This window comes from Somniosus microcephalus, chromosome 27 (genome assembly GCF_052327205.1).
Source record: "Somniosus microcephalus isolate GS21.2 chromosome 27, FLI_Smic_1.0, whole genome shotgun sequence".
In the NCBI taxonomy this organism is placed as follows: Eukaryota; Metazoa; Chordata; class Chondrichthyes; order Squaliformes; family Somniosidae; genus Somniosus; species Somniosus microcephalus.
Genome location: NC_141013.1, coordinates 8,534,759 through 8,554,618, shown reverse-complemented (window position 1 = coordinate 8,554,618; position 19,860 = coordinate 8,534,759). Strand labels below are relative to the sequence as shown.

General features: G+C 40.8%; 1 protein-coding gene across 2 annotated transcripts in view; it reads right to left on the bottom strand.

Moving 5' to 3' along the window:
- Window positions 1-17,377, bottom strand: part of pias1b (protein inhibitor of activated STAT, 1b) — a 153,699-nt gene extending 136,322 nt beyond the window's left edge. The window contains exon 1 of one of the 2 annotated variants that reach the window (XM_085968468.1): window positions 17,308-17,377. In XM_085968468.1, coding sequence (XP_085824594.1) covers window positions 17,308-17,331 — 24 coding nt within the window. In that variant the 5' untranslated portion in view covers window positions 17,332-17,377. The remainder of the gene's footprint in view (window positions 1-17,307) is intronic. The other variant, XM_085968469.1, reaches the window with a different exon arrangement.
- Window positions 17,378-19,860: the final 2,483 nt, after the last annotated feature.

The following is a 19,860-nucleotide window of genomic DNA, read 5'->3' as shown; positions in this document are numbered from 1 at the left end:
ACCTATGGTTTCCAAAGCTTGCCACCACTGGGGTTTTGCTCGCGTCATGTCTGGGTCTGCTGTAGACTAATTGAGAGAGATTGATTGCTGCGATTCGTCAACAACTCCATAATCATTGTATCATGCGACTACCAGGATGATAGAAGACGAACCAGGTGGATTTTTTTTGTCTAGCAATTCCTATGCTCCTAGTGGCACAGTTGTCCCAGCGATAAGGTACTATTCAGTACAGTACCAAATCAAACAGAACGAGAACATTTCAAGTTCTATTCTCAGTCTGTGCGGCACTGGCTGATCTCATCCAGTGTGCCACTTGGGATGCTGGAATGCATCTCAGCCCTTCTGGTTTGGGGAGCAAAGGAGGATTATCCATTTCAACTCCCAGTTGTTAGCTCATGGTTCCTGCTGCAAAGTGATTATGTGTGGATGTCAGATGAGGAGCGGAACAGGCTTGACTGTGATGCCCTTCACAACCAAACAGTCTGTCGACATTTACGGTCTAGCCATTACACAACGATTGGATACTTAGTCAAGTTACTGGAGAGTTCCATATGTCAATGGCTTCAGAAGGAGGGGAAAATAAAATGTGCGCACTTATTTCTCTCAGGATACACTGGGATGCCTAAATGCAGCCAATCACCATGGCTAGTCCATGTCTAACAGCATGACAATTCAAATTTCAAGAATACACTTGCACATCGCAGCATGCTAAAGTTTATAGGAATATATGGCTGTACTGGACTGCCATATTTTTTAAATGGTGAATTATAGCAAAAACATAATTTATTCGGAAACCAGCTCACAGCTGTTATAAATCTATCTATTCATTTCCCCTCAGCATACACTACACTCTGAGCAAGAGGTGGATGTGTGATCTGCTCCCGGACCTCTGGCAACATTACATGCAGCTGGTTACAGGCAGGTACGTAAAATATAACCTCCATGTTAGAAATGACCCAGCTACATCTTGGGAAGCTACGCACAGCAAGAAAGAGAAATGGGTTTAAGCCCCATCATCTCATTCTGCACAAAAGATATTGCCCTGTCTACATTTGTGACATCCTCTATTAAACATTATTTCTACTGATTCTTTTTTGAGCTTTCTTTCATCTATACAAATTAAAGAAATGCAGTTATTCTGACCTTTTAGAAGACATTACAAAATAAATAATTATACACACTAGTCGATCTGCCATTGGGGTTACGCACAGGAAATCAAACTAAGCTGTCTTCAGGTGATGCAGCTTTAGAGAGCATGATGGCATGCAAATGCAATTCAGTTCCCATTTTGAAGTCATAAATTTTGTCCTTATTTTTATATCTATTTCCATTATAAATTCCTAGGTCCACACTGATAATGGAAACTGCCTTTATAAACCCATCATGTTGTAATTACACCTTCCCACCTTTAGCATGTAACACCTTAAATGTGATAGTGCATGCATTAGCAAGGTTTTTATATTATATAATTAAACTGAAATATTACTTTTGGTGCACATTTCCTGTAAGCGTCACTTTAGTAGCTCCTTTAAATCAGTGAGCAACACCACGGGAGATGGCAGCCTTGGCAGGAAACTGCAAGTACATCACAATTTTACATAGTTTCCATTACAAATGCGGACATAGGAATTTATGACGATAGGTATAAAATAAGAAGTGTGCGAGTTAAAAATGGGGATTGAATTATGTCTGGGTGACATGGTCCAATTATCCCCTACCTCATCTGAAGACTCCATGGGCAATGCCAAAGGAGATCGGCTAGTTTGTTTGTGACCATTGATTTTAAGTTCCCAGTATAAACAAAAAGGTTGCTGTTGTAATGATTTAGAGATCTTACAAATTATGAAGATTGAATTACAAAATTTGGTTTAGTTTGTCAAATATGTAACAAGCTGTAACCAATCAAATATACTAATCTACATTTCTTTGGTGGAAACAAATCTCAATGTTGAATTCATGTTTAATCTCTATTTTTTTTTAAAAAATCACAGCTACTTTCACTGTCCTAATGATTTCCATTCTCAGTTCTGATGAAAGGTTAACAACCTGAAACAATTTGCCAGATATTCCGACCCCCACGGGTGCGTACGAGGTGTGCACCCACCCCTAGGGGCCTCGCAAGTGCCGGTTTCAGGCATGTGAAGCGCATGCGCTAAAACCCGGCACTTCCGATCTGTCAAGAATCCGCTTAACAGATCCTCCGCCTGCCCAGGAAAAAGGCCTCCGCAGGCAGAGAGTTCCGCTTTCTGCACAGCTTCCGCCCACTGAAAACCTTTCAAAATCTTACATCTGGTAAAAGCAGGTGTAAGGCCTGCTTTTACTAGCATAAGGGTTTAAAAAAATTAAAATGTTTTCACTCATTTAGAATTTTTAAAAATACTTTTAAAAAATGTAAGTTTATTTTTAGCCCCGTAAAAAACTTTATTTTATTCAAAAAATTAACTTTGTTTAAAATATTTAATTTAACGTAATTAACTAATTAAAAAAAAAATTGAAATTACATATTTAAATGTTTAACTGTTTAAACGATCCCCATTCATACTTTTGACACATCTATGCGTAGAGACCTGTCAAAAGTGTGCAGGGGGTTCCCTTCTTTGATTGGCTCCCCATGGCCCACGTGATCCCAGGGGTGCTTGCGAACCGCATGCGCCCGAGATACCTGGGCCTCTGCACATTTCATAGTGGAGGCGCCCAGGATCAGAAGTCTCGGGACCTATGGAGCCAGCAGGTAAGTGCGTAGATTTTTCCCGATCGGAGGCATCCGCACGCAGGTTGCCTCCAATCGGAAAATCCAACCCACTAACTCCGTTTCTCTCTTATGCTGCCTGACTCGCTGAGTATGTCCAGCATTTTTAGTTTTTTTTCTATTTTCAGTATGTTTCCACTGGCGGGTCAGTGCTTACAAACAGCCAGTCTCGCTGTCAATCATAAAAATTTCCAAAAGCAATGAGCACAGGTACATATGGAGAGTTGTCGCTACTGTCTCAACAAAGATGGCTTGTGAAACTGCATGAATTCAGACTTTTAACTGTTATACATTCCAAATGCAGAAAATACTATTGTTACAGGTAAGTTTAATCATTTTCTTGTAAATTTAGAAATTGTGTTTAAATCCTTATTTCCAGTAGTAACTCTCTCAACTAATGACTTCAAGCTGGTAGCTGAAAGGATTGTCAAAATGTTTTGAGCGATTTGATTGGATTAAGATCAAAAATGGGTAAATGACTGAAGGTTTTCATTCCTGATTGCTAATTGTATACCTCCTAGCTGTTCAGTTCGGATTTGTTGCTCTTCATCTTGAATCTCATTTATAAAATCATCAGGTATAGTACAAACAGCACACTAAACATTCAGGATCTCCCACAGTATTGCAAGTCAGCTAATCAGGGAATCATAGAATCTTACAGCACAGGAGGCCAATCGGCCCATCAAGCCTATGCCGGCTCTTTGAAAGATCTATCCAATTAGTCCCACTCCCCTGCTCTTCCCCCATAGTCTTGCAATTTTCTCCCCTTCAAGAATTTATCCAATTCCCTTTTGAAAGTTATTACTGAATCTGCTTCCACCATCCTTTCAGGTAGTGCGCATTCCAGATCATATCTCTCGGCTAAAATAAATTCTCCACATCTTACCTCTGGCTCACTTTTCAAAATTAACTTAAATCTGTGTCCTCTGGTCACCGACCCTTCTGCCAGTGGAAACAGTTTTTCCTTATTTACTCTATCAAAACCCTCCATGATTTTGAACGCCTCTATTAAATCTCCCCCTAACCTTCTCTGCTCAATAATAAATCTCCACTGCACCCTCACCAAGGCCTTGACATTCTTCCTAAAGGACAGGAATGTCTTTAGGAAATTCACAGATTTATTCTGCTACCGTGGACGTATTTCTTTATGCAGGAAGTTAGTGCTGTGCTGCTTTGACAGAGATGAGGAGGAATTTCTTCACCCAGAGAGTGGTGAACCTGTGGAATTCTGTACTACAGAAGGAAGTAGAGGCCAATTCTTTAAATATATTCAAGAAGGAGTTGGATATATTTCTTAAGGCTAAAGGGATCAAGGGGTATGGGGAGAAAGCAGGGACAGGGTACTGAATTTGGATGATCAGCCATGATCGAATTGAATGGTGGAGCAGGCTCGAGGGGCCGAATGGCCTACTCCTGCTCCTATCTTCTATGTTTCTTAGTGGTTTGGTTCTTGGTGTTTTCCATCTTATTTTACTGTTGGTTCTCTTATACAGGAAACTTTGTGCTATCCGGCACCGAGCTGTTGCCGTCCCATCAAAACTGCTGGACAAACCAGCGCTAATGTTGAAACATACGGAGATTTTGAGCTCTGTATCTGGCAACAAACCCTGTTGCTTACAGCTTCTAACCAGTCGGCCGTACCTTGCAAGCGTCTCTGTAGCTTAGCAACAGCTTCAGCGAGACCTTGCAGAGCCTGACTGGTGGAAAAAAAAGCAACGAAAAGAAAAAAAACCTAACGAAACAGCTCCTGATTTTTGCCGGTGGCTCGAGCATTCCGGACAGTTAACCTCCGGATAAACCAAAGTTTCCTGTACTCCATTCGAACTTATTTGTCTTTTTGTTCTGTTTTTCTCCCTCGCTATTTGCTGCTCTTATTGCCATTCCTCTGCACTGGTTATTTTTTGATTTCTGTGACCATGGTTGTCATGCAACAATGGCTGAGCACAAAGATAATTAAATCGGAGACAAGTTAATTATAAATACACAAGGTCAGGCAGAGGAAGGAATGAGAGTCGGGGAGGGAAGAATGACTTCTGGACCATAGCTTGGCTGGGTAGATGCACAAATGGACATCCCGAAGGGTGGGAGGAGAGAAACAAGCGCGTAGTCAAGTGATGCAACTGCAGACTCAGCCGCAGAGAAAGAAGGCAAGTAGCCATGAATTAAAGCTCAGGTTGTCAAGCTATAAATAATGCTCAAGAAAAAACTTTTTCAAGGGATTTAGAACACTGTATAACTAAGTTTGTATTATAAATTCTTGAGGTAATTTTTCATTGATTTATGTTAGTTTTACTTGTAAATTTGGGTTTACATTGCTGCTTTCTACAGTCCAGTTGTGGTGCCATGCTTTATTATGAAAATGAAATTCATCGATGAGGTAACCAGCTAGAAGGAAATTTGCATGTGAGCCAAACAGGTGCAAGAAATATGCATACAATTAAATGTGACAGAATCATGGCACAGGATGTGCAGCATGACAGACAGGAAATCAGCCCAGCTGTCCAATGATTATACAGCAACAGATCTCGCTGAGTCAAAGTATGTGCTCCTCTGTAACAGAAACGGTATACCACAAAATTTTTCATCAGGGTCACAGGCCGACTGAATAGATCAAATTGCATTCGGATTTTATAGTATTTGGAGATTTTTCCCAATTCTGCCCATTTTTCTATGAAAACTAAATTAGCAGGATTGGTTATGCTTCTTTACCAATATACTCAATTTTTTGATGGCCAGGATGCACAGCAAGACTATAAACGAGATGCATCAGATTGGAGGTAGGTGCTCAGATCAGGCTGTTCAAGGGGTGATGGAAGATACTGAAGTGAGAGGAAAAATAAAAGAGGACTGAGGACTCCATGGAAGGCAGCTTGAATTGCATTGCTCCAAAAAAAAAAAGGGGTACCTGCAAATCTCAAGTGAAAGTATTTGCAAAGAAGTTTGAAAGAGATATGCAGCCACCTCCTTTTTGGAACAAAGACACTGAATTAATTTTTGTGTTATTTAGTTCCTGAAAACTGTTTCCTTTAACCACAGCATCTGCATAAATATGTCAACAATGTGTCTGAACTCAGTATAAACAAAATAGAGCACAGGTTCTGAAGTTATTTGTCCCTCAAGCTCAAAGTTTCCAAAAATGTTTCTCCAATTTGTTTAGGAAATAAAACTAACAAATATACAGGTATAGCCTGAGGAAAGTAGATTTTTATGTAAATGTTTTTGAATTTGAAGTATAAACAAAATAAAGCAACGCTGCTCTAATTATCCCTTACCCATCTCTCCAAAGCAAAAAATAAGCAGCTGCAAATAGCTTTCCGTTAAAACTTACTGCAAAAAAAGTTACTAAAATTCACACTCTAGCTGGTTTTAAAATCATTTGCATAAACAAATAGTGAGCGCAAATAAAGAGACGTTTCCAGTTGTTGCACTGAGAATCACACTGGTAATTCACCACACTGTATATGTTCAGACTGCAGCATCCTGGGAATGCTGGTATGGGTACAGCAGGCAATTTACTTCAGTTGACAGCTCTAGGAAAAATATTAACTCAGCACAGAACAAAGGGACAGGTTAGGAGATTTTTTTTTAAACAGAGATATAAGGACATGAAATGCCCTACCATAAAATGTGGTGGAAGCAGAATTCATCACAATTTGTAACAGAGAAATAAATATTCTCAAATAAGGAAAGTTTTAAAAGGGTATGGGAAAAAGACAGAGGAATTTAACTAACTGGATAGATGGTTGAAAGCTGGTGCAGACTTAATGGACTAAATAGCGACTTTCTGTGTGGCAAAATTGTGTGATTCCATATAGATATGGCACAAGAGAAAGACAGTGTGACCCAACAGGCGCTTTCCAACTACAGATTTCTTAGACTTTGTCCCATTATCAAACCCTATAAAATGTAATCTCATGCAGAAGGTAACCAACCTAGCAAAGCTTCCAATATAATTCTGCGAAATCTTTCACTAACACCCAAAGTAATCTAGCAAGATGACAAGCTATAACATTTCAGTCTATATTATTCAACACGCGCCAGTAGTTGCATTAAATTCAACCCACCAATGTCATAGGTGCTTATATAAAATTAGTAATGACATCAAGCAGAAAAGTATACATGGTACCCATTATTCAAATCAATGGATGGAATGGAGGGGGCAGAAAGAATGAAATTAACAATATCTTGGTGGTTACCCTATTTTGGGCTCAAACTTGCATTTTTCCTAAAGTCACTTATGCTTTATTCCCAAGCACTTGTATCATTCTTTCCTGGACACCCAGTGTTCTACACACACACACATTTTTACAATATCATTAGCTTAGCAAGCATTCAGATCACACTACCAGTTGGCACTAGACCAGCTGGGAGTTAAGTCTGAATTGTTATGACCCTTCAATGCAATTTTAAGCACCTAGAGATTTAAACTAGTCAGTCATCCTCCATTTTGCTTTCACTACCTGGTGACTGATGCCCAATTATCTCTATTAAAAAGGAACACAACTCTGGTTCTAATGAGAACAAATACAGATGTCAATCCAATAACATATTCCATTTTAGTTATATTACCCTCAATACAAAAGGTGCTGTTTGTATACAGCTCTGATGAATTCCTCGCTTCCTCCTCGCCCTCAAAAGATTGAAGACATTAATCAATTCAGTAGTGACTGGTTTTGTCTGCAGCTTAAGCAAAGACCTGCTGACTGCTTTACGCTCTCTAGTGCACTCCAAGTACTCCTTTGTTCCATTGCAATAGTTGTGGTTTGAATGAGTGTTAAAAGCTGCTGCCATTAACAGAGGCTACAGATGCTACATAGGGAGATCAGGAGGGGAGAGACACACAAATACACATCTGAAACATCGCCACAATTGGTTTTGTTTTACACTGGTTTGCAGCAGTAAAGATCAACTGAGTACGCAATTTTACAGAGCACAGAAAAATGGGATCTGTTTTTGACCCAAACTTGAGAAGCTGGAAATAGAAAAATTAAGCATTAATGCCCACAAATCAATAACTAGGACAGACGATAACATATGCAAGCACCTTGCAATTTTTGGGTTGATTCACATTTAGCTTTTCCCTATCATCTGAAGTCATGTCAGAGTTCTTCATTCAGCACAAGCTGCATCCCCAGGGTTAATTAAAATGCTGCACATGAAGATGGTCAATAAGTTAATTGTTTCCTAATTATGCCAGTCATTGATCTGTGAATAAGCAGTAAACTTTTCCATATGCAGCTTCTGAAATCAGGTTGAAAACAGATGCTTGAGGGGTGAAAAAGGCACACAGATAAGATCATAAGGGATGAAAATTTGGAATCTGATTTTGGCCACCCAAAGCTCTTCACTTAAATCAACTCAATTTGCATAAGCTTCCCCTCTTTTCACAACCCTGCCCCTCCCACCCACCCAGCCAAATGCTTAGTGGGTTAAGGCATCACCTGGTGAATTACTAAGTCATTCAAGTCATTAATTTACTTTTGACTGCAGATGAACACCATCCATGCAACAGTGCCGCATAGTTAATATTGCTAAAAACTGGCTCCCTTATAACGGCACACCCATGAAAAACTGATTAGACAATTCTGCTGACAGAGTAAGGGAGTTGCTTTCAGCAGCGTAAACATGGTGGGCTGGGGCAGATAGTCTTGGCAATCTGAAATAAACAAATGCCAATGTAAAATCACCAACAGACCAGACATCCCCTGCTCCAATATCTAATTGTTGCTGTCAACTATGGCAGCAACTGGCATACTACAATTGGCCTGGGCTCCTCGAGGTTAGGGAAGGTAAAGCCAGCTGGATTGCTGTCCAGTAACACATGGTAGAAAGTGCATATGCAAGGACAAAGTGACAGGATTGGGCTTGGTTGTGATGTGTCCAATGGTCAAAGAACCTGGCAACATTTACTGAGCCACATGCCAAGAATGGCAAAGTACCAGAGGGTGAGTACCACCTGTATACAACAACAGGAGACAGCACCTCCAGAAGAGGGGAGGAAAAAAGGACAAAAATAAAGCAAGTCTGACTGTACGTTTAATGAAAGTGTTGGCACACATTTGTGACTGACAGTATACTTAAACACGGTGATAGAAGCTAATGGATCAAACATATCAGTTTCACATTCTAAAGGCACCTGATCAAATATCACACGAATGACTAGTAATAAAATCTGAAACCTTGTGGAACTGAAAAATGGTGGTAGTAACTGAAAATTTGTTATAATAGGAATGTAGTTACAAAGAGACATTATTACAGCAAAGAAGTAGCAGCAGCTACTGGGAGTTCCCATGGGATTTCTCGCTGGACCTCTGCAGGTAACCGTTTTTAAATAAAACTAGACTAGACAAGATGGTTAACAGCAGTGTTTATAAGTTTGCTGACACCAGAGAGTTGTGGGAAGATAAGTGTGCTGAAAAAGGGACATAATTATTCAAAAAGGAATATGGATTAACTCAGCTCTCAGGATAGTGACTAGAAAATGGTATTTAATGCATTGAGTGTGGAAAATTGAATAGAAAGACGACCCTCGAGAACGGTCCCAATAATGTGACATTCCAGTTACCAAGACAAACAGAAAGGCAGGATGCGTTACCAGGTGCACATGCAACTGGCTACACATTGTTAGCTATATTAACTTTTGAAAGGGTTGCAAGATAAAATTTAGCTCACTGGAACAATATTTTTGGAACCTGAAAGTACCAGTGACAAGGGCCATATACACCTGTAGAGAGATTAAGATTGATATTTTCAAATCACTGACCACAGGCATTGAAAGTTAATGTTCCATGTACGGTTTACTTAATATAATGAACACTGAATGTTCCACATTCAGGAAACTGACAAAATTAAAGCAGTACATAACTTGTGATGTTTACCCCGCCTTGTAAGAACAGACTTACTTGTGGCCCCTTTATATTACAGTGCTGTCACTAATAGCAACCCCAACTTCTCCAGCAGAAATGTAATATAAATTAAGCAATGCAACTAGAGAATCAACCACCTCAGTAGGTGATTTTCCCCAGAGTCCAAGATACAGAGCTGATAAAAATAAACAGCCAGCCGGTTTTGGCCAGCATATTTTCTGGCTACAGACAGGCAATCTGCCCATACAGACCTAATCCAGACACGAGGGAAGATTCACAGCCAGAAATTAAAATTGTAATTATAACTCTGCATATACAATGTACATCAGGTTGATTGCACACTCCTGATGTCCCTAGCATAATACAGAACAATTCAAGTAGGAGCTGTTCTACAATATAAAGAGGGCATTAGTGAAAGCACTTTAATTACTACATTCAGTATTGGCATCTATAACTCTACAAAGGGTGAGGAGGAAACCAAAATACAACAGACTCGAAATAAAAATGGTTCTTCAAATAAATTTGCATAGCAGGCAAAGTGGAAAAATATTGAATTCTCCAAATTAATTTACAGTAAACAAAGGATTCAAGTTAGAAAGCTGCAAGCTGCACAAGTGTGAATATTTTCTAACTCACTTAAGCAAATGTTAGTCTGGATTCTTGAAAAAGGGAACTTAACAGATTTCATTTGCAGCAAACCTTAATTTTAAACCCAAAGGAAGAGAGAATTGATCGATAGGAAATTCAAAAACCCTGACAGCTTGGTGACTAAAATAGCCTCTTATTCCACTGATTGGAATTATATTACATAACCATACTGCTGGCTTCCAGCAACATCTACACTGCAAGCAGATAGGTCAGTGTCATAACCAATCTCCCCCCACCACCCCAATAATTTTATTTCTTTGTACAGTGAAAATAAAAATCCTCAAAACTTCAAAGTTTGTCTGCTGCTTAGGTGATATAAAGACAGGTCAAACAATTTAGGGTTGCCACCAAAATTTTGGTGAAGTGCAATGAGTGGGCATTACCACCCAACAGAAAATGCTGGAACTCCGCAATACACAAGTCAGCTCCAGGTGTTTTAGACCCAAACGTTAGCACTGGTTCGGTTTACAGATGCTGACTGACACGCTGTGTACTTCCAGCATTCTCACTTTTGCTTCAGATTTGCAGTTTTTGCAGCTTTCTTGTTATTTGTATTGTGCGAAATGCTAGTTTTGTTTCCCTTATACATTCCTCTTCTGCTATCTTTACAGGCCGACAGATGATCAGTTTTGCATTAATAGAGGCTATGCTTACCCATATTGCTCAGTTTCACCTCTGCTGAGAAGTACAAGTAAACTCCACCTTCATTAGCATGAAACTAATTTGTTTAACCTGCAATGATAGATGAGAGAAAAGAAAAAGGCATGGACCTACTTTCTAGACTTCTTAAGCTTCTCTAATCTTTACTTGCAGCTCATCTCCTTGACACTTGGGATCAGTCTCATTTCTATTTCCGGTACCATTTTCTAATATTTTGCTTGTGGTGTGCTGACCTAAATTGAAGATGGTATTCTAAGTGTGGTCTGATCAGTGTATTGCAAAGCCTTAGCCCAACTTCTGTAGACTGTATTCTACTTTTCTGGATATATGCACCAGCATTCCATTAACTTTAATTACTTCACTGCATTATCTGGGCATTGACAGTGACACACCTATTACTCTTGGGTCGCTTACTCTCACCGCGCTACTTCAATAACCATTCATTGTACGCTTACATCCCACATTTTTTTTCTTTAAAATCATAGTTTAACTTATCTTTAAATGTAGCGTTAGCATATATCATGAATGATACAGCATTCTGCATACATTAAAACTGGTGTGAACTGGTGCAAGGCCCATGATACAAATGGAAGGTTTATATACATGCTGAAATCGTTGTTCTCTTGCAGTAAAATGTTCTACATTTTATCGGATGGATAACATTTCAGAACAATTTCTATGCCAATTAAGGCAACTGAATAATTTTCTAAAAATATACAAAACAAAATCATTTGTTGTGACTATTACCAGTGAGTGAAACAAAAAAAAAATTAGTGTCAGCATAACCTTTGCCCCCTCTAGTTCCAACAGCATAATGCACCAATATTAAAACATAGCAGGCTATGCACTTTGTTGACCATAGCATGTTGTGCTCGATATATTTAATGAGCCTCATGACAACTATGCTACTCACATTAACAATTTTACTGACCAAGTTGACCCAGCTAATAAAGCTACTGTGCCCCAAAGCAGCTATCCTTCCCCTACTTAGCACAAGTTTGAAAGCAAAGTTCTTGTCCAACATGACCAGACAGGCCATGAGGGTCCTGGGTCTGTGCGAGTAGCTGATCTGACTCGGGCAGTTGTGGGCACAACTGGTGTCAGCATAAAGAATAGGCAAGCATGGCTCCTGTTCCTAATCACTACCCAGTAACTCCTGCTGGGCAATGTGCAAAGAACAGGATCAGGCTTGGCTGTGAGACTCTTCAGCAATCAAATAGCTTTCTGGCACTCACTGCTCAGACTCTCACATGAAGGAGCAGCCACTTGGGTGAGGAATGCAGGGCTGCTGGCACTTGGGGAATCATACCCCAACATTTGTCTTTGCCTTCAAGAGAGGAGGGAATAAATGCAAGGAGTTCAGACTAAGTTTTTTTTTAAAAAGGCTTTTCTGAATCTTTGTAGCTAAAGTGATCAAACGAGTTTGTACAGCAGTGGTTAGTTTCCACAACAAACGTTTGCTTTACTCAGGGCAGACCTCCACTTTTCATTTGTAAGCTCTTGCCAATCACTGAACCATAAGACACGGGATCAGAGGTCAGCACTGTGAGCACATAAACTGCATTCCTGAGAATGGGTACCTCTGGCACAATGCTGGAACATCTCAGTAGATGAAGCCAATAAATCCTTAACTATGTGCAGAAAAAGCCATTTCATAAATGCGAGGCACCAGCGCTTTATTTCTACTCTTTCCTCCCAACTAAAAGCTGTAAATTCTATCTATCTAACAGTGCAAGGACATCCATGTAAAACAGGCTGGCAAATTACTCCTGCACAGGGGCATAGACATATGATTTTCCATCTCCTTATAGCGAGATTGGGGGGGGGGGGGGGGTGGGAAGAGAGAGGCTGCTTACCTCTGTTTGCTATCTTCTCCCCCAAACAAATCAAATGAAGATTAGGAACAAAGTATAGGAAACCACAAGTGAAAGCTCTGATCATGTCACTTTTGACATTGTATATCTGTGAAAAATGCTGGCCTATCCAGCAACTCAATGTCAGAATCATCAGCTTTAATTTCAAACCCAATCCCCTAGTTATCTACCAATTATTTTCCCTTACCTTAAGCCTCCCATTACCTTAGCTAGTCAGGTGTCTTTTTAATGTCCAATATTTTCTTCCACTACTTCATTGCAATGATCTCAAGTCATCCAACAATAAGAGTACACTGATATTCTTTGGCCATTTTTTCCCACCCACAAGACCCTTTTTGGGGCTGTTTTTTCTAGAAAAGAGAAGGCTGAGGGGTGATCTAATCGAGGTCTTCAAAATTATGAAGGGTTTGATGGGGTAGACATAGAGAAGATGTTTCTACTTGTGGGGGGGGTGGGGTGGGAGTCCAAAACTAGGGGCCATAAATATAAGATAGTCACTAATAAATCCAATAAGGAATTCAGGAGTAACTTATTTACCAAGAGTGGTGAGAATGTGGAACTCGCTACCACATGGAGTAGTTAAGGCGAATAGCATAGATGCATTTAAGGGGAAGCTAGATAAGCAAATGAGGGAGGAAGGAATAGAAGGTCATGCTGATAGGGTGAGATGAAGGAGGGTGGGAGGAGGCTCAGACGGAGCATAAACATCGGCATGGACCAGTTGAGCCAAATAGCCTGTTTCTGTGCTGTAAATATGTCATTCTACATAATACTTCCCCTCTGATTTTGTTTGTTTTTCCCCTCTCCTCCTCCTTTTTCTGACGATGAATATGCTTGTTCTCTTATTTTTCCAATTCTGAACAGCACAAAACCAAAATGTCAACTGTCTGCTCTCTCCATAGATGCTGACTGACCTGTGTGTTGCCAGCATTTTGTGTTTTGTTTCAACATCTTTAGCTGTCAGCTGGACTATATGGCACACTTCAAACCTCACTATAAACCCTGACAATACTATTTGTCATATCAATTTTATTCTCGACATCATTTTCCGAGTGCAGCTCTGAGCATTTTGAGCCTCCAATTTCTGTGAATCGATCATATTAGTTAGATGGAGTTAATTCAAACAAGTAGGAGAAAAGCAGAACCGAAAAACAAACATTGCCGCTGCCCATCTCGCAACCCTTCAAGCCAGCCCCAACATCGCTTCTGCTCTTCAAAAGGAGCATTCTCAGTCAATGTGGCAAGAAAAAAAAAAATCACAGAGCAAATTCATACAATGGTTACAGCACAGAAGGAGGCCATTCAGCCGGTTGAGCCCATGCCGGCTCTCTGCAAGAGCACTTCAGCTTATCCCACTCCCCCACCCTTTTCCTGCAATTTGTTTTTCCTTCAAGTACTTATCCAATTCCCTTTTGAAAGCCACAATTGAGTCTACCTCCACCACCCTTTCAGGCAGTGCATTCCAGAAAGTACACATGCGTGATATTTTTTAAGTTTTGCTCCCCGTTTTTTACAGCTCCTATCAAAATCACGTAGAGCCCCATTTAAAACACTTGAAAAGCCGCCAGGAACTCAGCATTAAGAGTTGGGAATGATTTTGTATTCAAACACCACTAATTGTGGTAAATGGGAGCCAAAAGGTCATTTTTGAGGGATAATTTGGTGCCCGCTCACCACTAAACGAATAGTAGAATAGCTGTTGATCTAGCCACATGACTTGACAAGTTACATTTTATGCAGATATATTGTGGAAACAAGTAATCTGCCTGGTTCCCAACAGGTAGGTTTGCACTGCCTCAACTGCCAGCTTCAGAACAAAAGCAGACCTATTGAGACGAATTCTCACTTATTACATTAATCAGTCAAACAAAAGCATTAAGCATTAGCATTAAATAAATATCCAATAACTATAATTACAAGATTCCCCCCCCCCAGATACAGGTAGGAAGTACCAAAGAAACCATTTTTCAACATTGAAGATAAGGAAGCTTTCAGTGAAGATCAACATCAGGACAATGCAGTTTATGTACTTTGTGTATTTGTGCAGCCAAATTTGCAGTTCCTACAAATTTAGCAGTACAGATACACAAAGTGGACATCCCTGGAATTTACCTCCACTGCAAAAACTCAATCTGTACTAGAAAGAGCATTTTACGATAGGTTTATATTGTATCGCGTCAGCAGACATTTCCTTTCGCAATGCTACTACTGTAAGGCAGTACCTATTGTTATGGAAAGTATGATTAAAGATGTACACAAAAATATTAACCTAACTTTCTCCACCTGCATTTCCAGTATTTTCTGTTTTGTGACTGAAGAAATTAGATGTTACAAATCACAAAATTACTATTAAAATACAGACATTTTGTTTAAATCCATATACAAAGAATTAAAATATATTTGTCTCATGCTTATAAGAATGAACACAATTTTGACTTTAAAGGTAGTGAGACAGTTTGTTGGTATAAGACTAGGAATAGAAATTATTCAATACTTGTATTTTTTTTCCATATTTGACAATCAATATGTATTGAAGAAATTATTTTGTTTTCCAATTTTTGGTAGCCTGCATCAAATATTAGGTTAGAAACAAGGACCAGATGCAAAGTAAAGGTCCTTCTCTAACAACAATCTTCTTTATCGCATCAAGTCCAGTTTCAGGAACAGCATCAACTTCAGTACCAAGTTGTGTTTGCGTTCTGTAATGAATCCCCCGTTCAATAATATCGCATTTGAGGCCATCCAAACTCACTTTGCATACGATGCTTACAGCTGGAAGTCTCAAACCATTGCTTTAATGTGAATTTACAACCTGGCATCAGAGATGAATGGATACCATGCTAATCCACTGCATCACAAAACCCAATACAAGCCATACTGATTCTCCTTTTACCTCCTGTCCCTGCAGATGCACAGCAGAATCTCTTAAAATGAGATTCTTGACCTCAATCTTTGCTCACTTTCCATCATTCTCATTGAAAATCTTGCCAGATAGCCCAAAATAGTATATGACCCATTTACTTGTACATACACCAAAAAATTGGCCCCAAAAGCATTACAATGATTCACTCGCTACAGTACAAATTCACTCAACTGACAGGCTCAAGAAACTAAGTCAACTAATGGCATTACTTTGATATACACACATTTCACTTAAACCATCAAAATGGTTATGTTATGGATTGCATCGATTCTAGTGTGTATCTAACATCAAGCCGCATTTTTCCCTAAGTACCAGCGATATAAATAGCAGTGTCGTATATAACAGTAGCAATATTTCGCCTGGTTCTTAAAACCACAGTTCAAGAAAGTACACAACACCGAAGAACAAGAATCTCATGAGTGCAATTACGAATCTCGACGTAATTCGGCAGATTATATTAAACCTTCCATCACTACTTGTCAAAGCACACAAATACAAGTACGCCGTCCCGTTTAACTCAATACAGTATATCCTATTCGAAATGTTGATTCTGCTGAGTATTAAACAGCTTGCAGCATATTAAAAACACTCGGGCTTTTAACCACTCATCAAAAAAAAACAGAAAACTATGAAACAGAAGCACAAACAAAAAAATGCGATCTGGAGAGTAAACTGCAACACGCAGTTTCAAGAACAGCAACAATGTTTTTTTTTAATTTGCAAAAATCAAAGGCTTGCCAGCAACATCTATTTTGCAAAAGCAAAGGCCGACATCAATGCATTCAGGGGGGAAAGAGAGACCCCCAACGTGTTAACAGGATGGTCGCGCGAAAAGAAGAAATAGGGGCAAGAGAAAAATTTGGCTGCAACTTTTTTTTTTTAAATGACTCTTAAAGCTGCAGATTTCCTAAAGGGTGCACTTTGCTATTGTAACGTGGATGTGATTTTTAATGAGAGAGAGAGAGAGAGAGAAAAGAGAGGGGAAAAATCAAAAGTGATCGCAAGTTAAAGAGAAACAATGGCAGGGTACAAAAGCAAAGCGCACAAATCGCCATCATCCTTCTGTCTTGAGCTGGCCCCAGCGGCGGCGGAGTCAGTGTGGCGCTGCCCAGGGTCAAAGACCGGGATACCGTTAGGGGAGCGGGGGGGAATCGCCGCTTAATTCTCTATACAAAAGGCCTGGCGATTGTCTTTTATGGGGAAATTATATATATTTATATTTTTAATAATTCAGGCTGCAAAGGCGGGAGCCAAAGCCCCCTCTCAGCACCCTCCTCCTCCTCTCGGCCGGCATTCATCTCCCGGCCTCTGGCACTGTTTATTATTTTAACTTCACACAAACACACACACGACGACGACGAGAGGTGGTGAGAGAGCGACAGAGAGAGAAAACTACAAGTTGTCAACAGCCAGCCGCATTAAAATCAAAGTTGCGCGCCCTTTTGTTTTTCTTCCTCTACACACACGCGAACCGCCAGCTCCGGCTTCTCTGTGTGAGGGCGGCCTGTTTTCTCTCATCCACCCCAAACACCATCCCCTGTCCGCTCGGGTCCTATCCTGTCAGCCCTCACTCGGCCTGCCATTTACCTTCAGTTCCGCGCTGTCCGCCATCTTCTCGCGCTTCTCCGCGCATGGGCGGCGCCGGCCCCGGGTCACGTGGGGCGGGCAGAGCGGCGCTGACGTCACCGGCCCGGGATTTGAATCTTCCCGCCTTTTTTTTTCTCTCTCGGCCCCGCCCCCCATTACCTTGTGTCTAATTGATTACTCAGGCAGGAGCTAATATAATAGCAAAATACTGCGGATGCTGGAAATCTGGATGCTGTGCAGGATGTCTATCCCGAGAGGTGCCGGGGGAAGGCCCTGAGAATCATCAAAGACGCGAGCCAACCCAGCCACAACCTCTTCGCCCTGCTCCCATCCGGTAAGAGATACCGAAGCATACTCTCGTACCAGCAGGTTTCGAAACAGCTTCTACCCCCAGGCCATAAGACTCATGAACGAATAATTTATTACTGTTGTTTTATTTATTATTACTCTATTTACAGTACTGTGTTTACACTGTGTATACAGTGGTTAGCACTGTTACCTCACAGCGCCAGGGACCCGGGTTCAAATCTGGCCTTGGGCGACTGTCTGTGTGGAGTTTGCACATTCTCCGTGTCTGCGTGGGTTTCCTCCCACAGTCCAAAGATGTGCGGGTTAGGTTGATTTGGCTATGATAAATTGACCCTTAGTGTTAGGGGATTAAATACGTGGGGTAACGGGGATAGGGTGGGATATGTGTCGGTGCAGGCTCGATGGGCCGAAATGGCCTCTATCTGCACTGTGGGGATTGTGTGTGATTCTGTGTATTTCTATTAGTATTTTTATCATTGCTATGCCATATTTATTCCAATGTTGGGAGGACTCGTAAAAATCAACATTTCATTGTGCAGTACACACGGTTGCTGCATATATGACAAATAAAATTGAATTGAATTGAATTGAATTGAATCTGAAATAACAACAGAAAATGCTGGAGATACTCAGCAGGCCAGGCAGCATCCGTGGAGAGAGAAACAGAAAAGATAGGAGGAGTAGGCCATTTGGCCCCTCGAGCCTGTTCCGCCATTCAATGCGATCATGGCTGATCATCCAAATTCAGTACCCGGTCTAACAACAGAAAATGCTGGAAAAACTCAGCAGGCCAGGCAACATCCATGGAGAGAAATTAGAGTCAATGTTTCGGGTCAAAACCCTTCAGTACCCGGTCCCTGCTTTCTCCCCATACCCCTTGATCCCTTTAGCCTTAAGAAATATATCCAACACCTTCTTGAATATATTTAATGAATTGGCCTCTACTGCCTTCTGTGGTAGAGAATTCCAAAGGTTCACCACTCTCTGGGTGAAGAAATTCCTCCTGTTTCTGTCCTAAATGGCCTACCCCTTATCCTTGGACTGTGACCCCTGGTTCTGGACTCCCCGACCATTGGGAACATCCTTCCTGCATCTAGTCTGTCTGTTCTGATGAAGGGTCCCAGACCTGAAATGTTAACTCTGTTTCTCTCTCCACGGATGCTGCCTGGCCTGCTGAGTATTTCCAGCATTTTAAGTAGGATCTAATGACACAGTCCAGAAAAACTGCTGGATCTCTGCTCGGCGATGCAGACAGCCCTGCAGATGGAGAAGAGTGTCAACCAGAGTCTGCCGGATCTGCACAAACCCTCCACTGGGAGCGCCAACCCTCATCTGTGTGAATTCCTGGAGACCCACTATCCGGATGAACAAGTGAAGACAACCAAGAAGCTTGTAGAGACTGGGACCCCTGCCTTGTAGGCATGAGGGCTTGTGACTGTGTACAAAGAGCTGAGACTTGAGCTCTGTAAATGTGATTTACTGTAAAATGTTCAAATTTTAAATTTTAAAAAACTGCTGGATCACGCCTTCTTGGTCACTCCCCCATCCCCATGCCCATGCCTTGGAACTAATTGATTACTCAGGCAGGCAAAATCTAATTACACTGTCCAGAAAAACTGCTGGGTCACTCTTTCATGGTCACTCCGCCATCCCCACTGCCTTGTGACTAATTGATTACTCAGGCAGGCAGGATCTAATTACACATTCCAGAAAAACTGCTGGATGTGTCTTCACCTCAAAAGGGACCAATCAGAAATCAGGTGTTGCCTTCAAGGTGACCAATCAGAGATCTGGTCGAAAATAAACACTACCTATTTTATTATGTAATTCTATGTAAGCTCTTATGTCTGGAGCAAGGCAGTCAGAATGGCTCAAATTACACTTTGCAAACTAATTGATTACTCATGCAGGCAGGATCTAATTACACATTCCAGAAAAAACTGCTGGGTCACTATTTCTTAGTCACTCTACCCCTATGCCTTCTGACTAATTGATTACTCTGGCAGGCAGGATCTAATTACAAATTCCAGAAAAACTGCTGGTTGTGACTTGTCCTCCAAAGGGACCAACCAGTAATCAGGTGTTGCCTTCAAGGTGACCAATCAGAGAACTGGTGTTGGAAATAAACGCAACCTATTTTAAACCCTGCCAATTTTAATTCTATATGAGCTCTGTTCTGTCTGGAGCAAGGCAGTCAGACTGGCTCCAATTACACTTTGCAAACTAATTGATTACTTAGGCAGG